Raw genomic sequence first — 7,697 nt, forward strand, 5'->3', positions numbered from 1 at the left:
TAACGAAAAAAAAAAAAAAAAAAAAAGTGGGGGGGTGATTGTGTATGTGTTGGTGGGTGAAATGAATTAGTGAGGATTCCATAGAAGTGTTCAGGCATGCGGTGGGTCTATTTGTATGTCTACAAGTGTGTTTGGGAGAAGTGTGTGTGTGTGTGTGTGTGTGTGATGTTAGTCACCTGTCTTTTCTTATAGAAGCCTCTTCTGTCACAGTTGGGTATGCGGAAGCCTCTCGGGTTGAGCACGTTGCTGATTTTCAGACTATTTAGGATGCTTTCCATCTCCCGACGACACGGGCCCTGCGCAGACATGACAAACATGTTGAAGAAGCATTTGGCTGCCACGCTGCACGCGCACGCAATCGGCCGCCAATGGAGGTGTCGTCAAAGCATTTTTCCAAATCATCTTCGCCAAAATCTCGTACTCGCGCCGTACATTCTTTTCGTCAAATTCTCATCTGTAATAAATAATAGAGATGCTGTGAGCATTTTCTTGTCACCAAACCCCTCACGAAATAGTTGATGATACCATGATCGTTGACTTCTTGATATGGTCGCTCAGTCATAACGGCCCTCCAAGGGAGACGCGACAAACATGACTTTGACACCCCGCTGCTGTAAATGCTTTAAAATGCCGGGCTTCTAATCACAGTACTGTGAAGCACATTGAGTTAGCTCGCGCATGAAACTGCCCTTGCCTGTATTTCAGCACAAGGCCATGCGCCGACATCTACGGTGCTGGTATAAAAATGGCAGCAAGTACAGAACGGCATGCCCTTCGAATCTTAAATCAAAGGAATTGCTGACATCTTCACTCCAAACTGATGCGGCAATAACGCTGGAGGCTGAAGCTCCACAGTTTCAGACACGTTGCCCTGTCATCTGCTTGTATAAAATGAAACCACTCTCAATCTTGAACCACAACTTCATTACTTCAAGTACACAAGAAGATGAAAAGCGCATCTTTTTTTTTTTTTTCTTTCAGACATCTCATTGGCCTTGACTTACATACTCAGACTCCCTTTTGTTCTCCAGGGAGAAGTTCTGCATGTCCGCATTGGCTCCCTCTGACACCGACGCCACCTTGTAGCTGTGAGTCTTCTTGTTCTGATCTTTCCTTATCAGCTTGTTGTGTAACGGAGGCCTGGTGTCCATCACGCCTCCACTCTGACCGCCTTTGACAGTCGACAAAGGCGGCGACGCGCTCATTGTCGCCGTCTTGTTGGCGAGGCCTTCCTCGACCCCATTTCGCCCGCGGTCTGCATGAGGACAGTAACAAAGGGGTTATCACAAATGGAGCAACTGTACTCGACTAGCACAGAATGCCGGGAAGAATGTAGGAAAGGCTGCTTTCATTTCAGCATGCTTGAATGGCCGTTTGCTAATCCGACCGTGTGTTAGCAGGACACCTTGCGGTCCAGGAAGGAGGACCGAAGACAATCAAACAGGTTTCGGGTTCCGAGCGAAGCCCGCATGAAGCGCACAAGAAACCGAGCCAGGCTTTCACGTGACCACACAATTTTGGGCTCCACCTCTGCCAAGCGCACAGATCAGTGCGATAGATGTGTATCCGTGCCCGCCTCAACCACTTTGATTCAAACTTAAATACTAGTAACACGTCTCGTAGTTTCCGGGCGGGGGAAAAAAAAAAAAAAAAACGCTGGCTTTAGCCGTCAAACCTGACAGAGTCTGATTGTTTTGATTAAGATGGCTGTTACTTTTGGAATTCTGCGTACCATCACAACTTATTTTTTTTTCCCGGTCATAGTCCGCCGATGTGCGCGCATGGACTCACGCGTACGCCGAAGCCCACACGTGCGCGTACATTTTTAAAGGTCAAGTTATTAACAAGTAAGCGTGAACCCCTGTGACAGGACGAGATCATCTTTGACAGATCCAAGGCGACTCCAATGGCAAAGAGTCATGTCAAGTCATTTTCCGTTGTAGAGCACCAATTCGGGGCACGTTCCGTCTCTCAAAGAAGGAAACCAACGGAAGCAAATATCGGGTGGCACTTTGATGATGGAGACAAGGAAAAAAAAAAAAAAACCCTCTCATGAAGAAACCTCAAACGGAACACAAAGTGTGAGACAGCTGTCTGCCTTGACTTTTTGGGGCCAGGTGAAGAGGGACGCGGGGCAGGAAAGAGCAAAAAGAACAAGCACGGCCAGATGAGAAACGAATACGCGTCTTCATTCGAATCACGTTATCTTGATGAGCAGGAATGGAGGAGGTACTGCTTGAACGTGACACTTCATGGGAAGTCAATCGTCATTGATTACTGCTCAGAGAAGTCGAACGGATGAACATCGTAATGCAGAGATGGGCAACTTCAATGTTGGAGGTGGCCACAATACGGAGCGCAAAATCTTGCATGTCTTCATTTGCAAGTCTCGTTGACCGCGTTTGGCATTTTGGCAAAATGCGCTGCGCATGAGTGTGTTTTCTATGATATGCGACCGGCACAGCTGACAGTTTGGTGACCGAAAGTAGACTACACATTCTCAATCTTGAACCACAACTTCATTACTTCAAGTACACAAGAAGATGAAAAGCGCATCTTTTTTTTTTTTTTCTTTCAGACATCTCATTGGCCTTGACTTACATACTCAGACTCCCTTTTGTTCTCCAGGGAGAAGTTCTGCATGTCCGCATTGGCTCCCTCTGACACCGACGCCACCTTGTAGCTGTGAGTCTTCTTGTTCTGATCTTTCCTTATCAGCTTGTTGTGTAACGGAGGCCTGGTGTCCATCACGCCTCCACTCTGACCGCCTTTGACAGTCGACAAAGGCGGCGACGCGCTCATTGTCGCCGTCTTGTTGGCGAGGCCTTCCTCGACCCCATTTCGCCCGCGGTCTGCATGAGGACAGTAACAAAGGGGTTATCACAAATGGAGCAACTGTACTCGACTAGCACAGAATGCCGGGAAGAATGTAGGAAAGGCTGCTTTCATTTCAGCATGCTTGAATGGCCGTTTGCTAATCCGACCGTGTGTTAGCAGGACACCTTGCGGTCCAGGAAGGAGGACCGAAGACAATCAAACAGGTTTCGGGTTCCGAGCGAAGCCCGCATGAAGCGCACAAGAAACCGAGCCAGGCTTTCACGTGACCACACAATTTTGGGCTCCACCTCTGCCAAGCGCACAGATCAGTGCGATAGATGTGTATCCGTGCCCGCCTCAACCACTTTGATTCAAACTTAAATACTAGTAACACGTCTCGTAGTTTCCGGGCGGGGGAAAAAAAAAAAAAAAAACGCTGGCTTTAGCCGTCAAACCTGACAGAGTCTGATTGTTTTGATTAAGATGGCTGTTACTTTTGGAATTCTGCGTACCATCACAACTTATTTTTTTTTCCCGGTCATAGTCCGCCGATGTGCGCGCATGGACTCACGCGTACGCCGAAGCCCACACGTGCGCGTACATTTTTAAAGGTCAAGTTATTAACAAGTAAGCGTGAACCCCTGTGACAGGACGAGATCATCTTTGACAGATCCAAGGCGACTCCAATGGCAAAGAGTCATGTCAAGTCATTTTCCGTTGTAGAGCACCAATTCGGGGCACGTTCCGTCTCTCAAAGAAGGAAACCAACGGAAGCAAATATCGGGTGGCACTTTGATGATGGAGACAAGGAAAAAAAAAAAAAAAACACCCTCTCATGAAGAAACCTCAAACGGAACACAAAGTGTGAGACAGCTGTCTGCCTTGACTTTTTGGGGCCAGGTGAAGAGGGACGCGGGGCAGGAAAGAGCAAAAAGAACAAGCACGGCCAGATGAGAAACGAATACGCGTCTTCATTCGAATCACGTTATCTTGATGAGCAGGAATGGAGGAGGTACTGCTTGAACGTGACACTTCATGGGAAGTCAATCGTCATTGATTACTGCTCAGAGAAGTCGAACGGATGAACATCGTAATGCAGAGATGGGCAACTTCAATGTTGGAGGTGGCCACAATACGGAGCGCAAAATCTTGCATGTCTTCATTTGCAAGTCTCGTTGACCGCGTTTGGCATTTTGGCAAAATGCGCTGCGCATGAGTGTGTTTTCTATGATATGCGACCGGCACAGCTGACAGTTTGGTGACCGAAAGTAGACTACACATTAGAAACAGCAAAAAGCAAGTCTAAGTTGTGGTGCAGGTGGTGTAACACGAGTTTGGGGGATTTGGTTGAAGTACAGGCAGAAATATTCTGAGCTCCGCGGAACTGCGTGATGGACGTCATCGTATTTCATTCACATGACAACAGCGTGCGTCAAACCCTTGGCATCATGATTGGAATCGATTCATGAGACGCATTATTATGATCATCTTTCATATATTTTTAAAACCACCCCCTTTGCAGCACAACTATTTGGCGGTTGGGACGCACGGAAGTGGCCACTTTACACCATCCGCAAATGGAGATCTTGCAGTTCCTTTCAAGTGTACTTGCTCTGCCTATTTAGTCAAAGATGAGGGTGCGCATGAGATAACATGAAGCAGATATTTCGATGGTTGTGGCTTTGCTCTCAAATCACCAAAGACAAAGTTTGGCTGAAGTCGTTTGACTGGCAAGAACAAAAGGAAGATGGCGCGAGCGCTATTCATCGATATAAAAAGCAACTCAAATTCCCACCACGTCCAAGGTGGGTGGACGCATCACAGTTGGAGGTTCTGACCAAGCTTCTATAGATGCAGAGCAATGACGGGAACGCACATGCAGTGGCGCGCACACGCGGACACGTCGAATCAAAGCAGAGCCCGTCTCGACTGTGGGAATGGCGGCAGAGGAGCATGGAAGAGGCGTCGCTCATTTGGGCATCCCCGTCTGACCACTTGATCAATTTTATAATGGGGGGGGGGGGGCTGGGTGACTGCATAATCTCTCCCAGGCTGACTCCGAAAAAACAATGCAGGATGTCATCAAGTGTCGGGGTGCTACCATCCTCTGTCTCAAAATAGAAAGGAATATTCTTCCAAATACTTCTGAGAATGCACTATGTTCAACATCTTCCACGATGTTACTTCGAGAATGACAAATGGATGCTTTGTGATGACTCTTAACAGATGTCACCATCTGTTTATGTCATGGCACGCTCGACTGTCTTCAGAAGTCAGCACTGAAAATTGGGACTGATAGCAATGACATGCAGTGCGCTGCGGGAACAATTTGAGGTGCCTGTCGTTGCCCTTCTTGTCACGAGCAGTGGAGAGGAGGTAGATTACAGGTTAAAAAAAAAAGAGAGAAAAAAGCCTCAACACATGCATCTGTTTTCGTGCTATTTGTTTTCTTGCAAAAGCACATTGTAAACAACTCGCACAGAAGCAGAGACCAAGTTTGGGGGCAAATCGAAGCCCACTTGGGGGTGTTGTGCAAGTGTGAAAGCACACTGGTGGCTGGCTGCATGGACCGATGTGTTTGTGTGACAATTTGGCTGCCGGGTGAAAGATTCGCTGCAGCCAAAGCCAAGAACCGAAGAGAAGAAAAAGCACACAGAGATTTGGCTTCCTGACGTCAGCAGCGCCTAAACACACAACTGTGTGTATTCACACACCGGTGGCATGTGTGCCATCTCGCCACTGTGAACAGCGCCGTCTTCATTCACACCAAATATCACGAGAAGTCAAATTGTACCGAGAAACGGGAAAAGGACGAAGGTGACTTTTTGGGCAGGGAGGGCGGTCGTTCACCGCTCGAACATCGAGCCGCCGCATTCCACAACACCACAGCCGAGGACGCGTTTGCAGGCGCTCGCAATGGTCAAAAACGCAAATGCCGTCTTGAAGAATGGCGACGCGCGATTCGCATCGTGCTTGGCCGTTGTGCGCTCGGCTTCGAGACTCGATTTTCCTTCCGCACAGCTGTGCGCCGCGGCGGAGGGCCGGGCGCGCGCGTGTGTGCGTGCGTCTCCGCGAGCGTCACTCCGCCACAAAGTAGGAGCCCGATTTTTCTCAATGGTCACCATTTGACGTGGAGCCATTCCGTGTTGTGCGCAAGACGTCGACTGCAACTTGGAATTTGTTGAACACCTCCCGCCAACGTCAAACGCGCCCTGTCAACCCAGGAAATGTGCGGAAGCAAAGGCCAGGTGCAAAACAAACCGAGGTGGAATTCTGCCGCGTCCTCCCCTCCCCTCCCCCCGTCGCCAGCCAGCAAACGACCCCGAATCGCAGCGTGCGCGCGGGACAAGCAGTCCAAAGAAACCATCGCGACCGATTCCGACGCCTACCTTGTTTTTGCGCCGGAACCGGGATGGCGCCGAGTTTTTGGGTCGACGCGCCGGCGCTGGCGCTGGCGCACACTCCCCGTCCCTCCAAAAGAGCTTGCAGGGGTCGGCTCTCGCCCGGCTGTTGCTGGCAGGTCAAACCCGAGCCGCAGCGCGCCGTGTACACTCCGCACGCGCGCCCTCGGCCCAGGGCGCACGTCACGCAGCAGCCGCAGCCGGGCTCCCGCAGGCGCTCGGCGCAGTCCTTGGGCAGGGGCTTGCACTGCAGCAGCGCCACGGAGTCGCACGGCTCGCAGCGGACCAGCGGCCCCACGGCGGCGACGCCGCCGCTTCGCGCGAGCGCGGCCAGCGCGGCCGCCAGACAGAGCACGCGGAGCGCGGGCATGGTGTGCCGATGGCGATGGTCACGAGTGGACGCAGTCGGGGTTGGCTCTCGGTGACGCTGCCAGGCGGCGGGCCTTCTCCATCTGTAGTTTCTTTGACGCGGACTCCTCGTTTTATACAGCGGCGCAAAAGGCCAAGAAGTCACTCCCTCCCCCGTATGAATAATGTAAACGGAGAGTCCAGACATGAGGGACCGCCACATCCGCTAAGACGACAAGAGCCGCTCCCCCACTGACTCCTCGCATCCTCTCAACTGTACGAGGGGCCGCGTGCGTGCGTGCGCGACCTGTTCGGCTGCGCAATATGACCATTTGCAGTTAGCCGCGATGAGGTCTGGAGCAAATGAAATCATACGGCGCTGCCTTGTTTGACAAGTTCACTTCGTTCTGTGACACCACTTGAAACCCCAAAAAGTCGTAGCTCAAATCGTCACGCCCTATTGAAATGAATACTAATGCCATTAATCCGTTCCAGACTCACAAACAACGCCAACAAAACATTTTGCATATATATATATATATATATATATATATATATATACATATATATATATTTTTTTTTTAAATAAAAATATTTAAATAGCTCTACAGTGGGGGTGTCAAACTCATTTTTTGTCGCGGGCCACATTGTAATTGTTTTCCCTCAGAGGGCTCTTATGAGTCAAGTCAAAAGTCTGCAAAAGGTGGTCCCACCACCTGCTGGTATGGAGAGCAAGTGATAAGCATTGGTGATACCACCTTTGGTAGGCAATGCAAAAGGAACAACGTTCATGGCCTTGTGTGTTCTTCAAAGAATACATTAAAGATTTGTTTTTTTCCCCTCAACGCATAGTCGTCAAAGAAGTACTGTATTGCTTTACTGTTCAGAGTAGTCCAACGTGCGGTGCGTACCTGGCCCCGTTGTTCAAACATTAGCGTTTTCTTTTCCGGGACCTGCTGAACCGTCACCCCCAGCGGTGGGACCCCCTGCGTGCCAGTGGACCCCACAAGATTTGGACTTCTTAGAAAGGCAAGGTTCGGATTGTGCAGGCGTAGCATGCCCCCACCCCACTGCCCCTCGCCCCACATCCAGCATACCCTCCCGTTCTGCAATAACAAACGCCCGAGTTGG

The 7,697-nt window shown here is 50.1% G+C and overlaps 1 protein-coding gene across 1 annotated transcript in view; it reads right to left on the minus strand.

The window, feature by feature from the left end:
• Window positions 1-7,087, minus strand: part of LOC109524696 (insulin-like growth factor-binding protein 3) — a 17,797-nt gene extending 10,710 nt beyond the window's left edge. Inside the window, exons 1-3 of the mRNA XM_019884732.1 lie at window positions 6,207-7,087; window positions 2,602-2,852; window positions 177-296 (exon numbers count right to left, since the gene is read on the minus strand). Of these exons, the coding sequence (XP_019740291.1) occupies window positions 177-296; window positions 2,602-2,852; window positions 6,207-6,789 (954 nt within the window). The 5' untranslated portion in view covers window positions 6,790-7,087. The remainder of the gene's footprint in view (window positions 1-176; window positions 297-2,601; window positions 2,853-6,206) is intronic.
• Between the last annotated feature and the right edge of the window lie 610 nt (window positions 7,088-7,697).

Source organism: Hippocampus comes, unplaced genomic scaffold (assembly GCF_001891065.2).
Source record: "Hippocampus comes isolate QL1 unplaced genomic scaffold, H_comes_QL1_v1.1 scaffold90, whole genome shotgun sequence".
Lineage (NCBI taxonomy): Eukaryota > Metazoa > Chordata > Actinopteri > Syngnathiformes > Syngnathidae > Hippocampus > Hippocampus comes.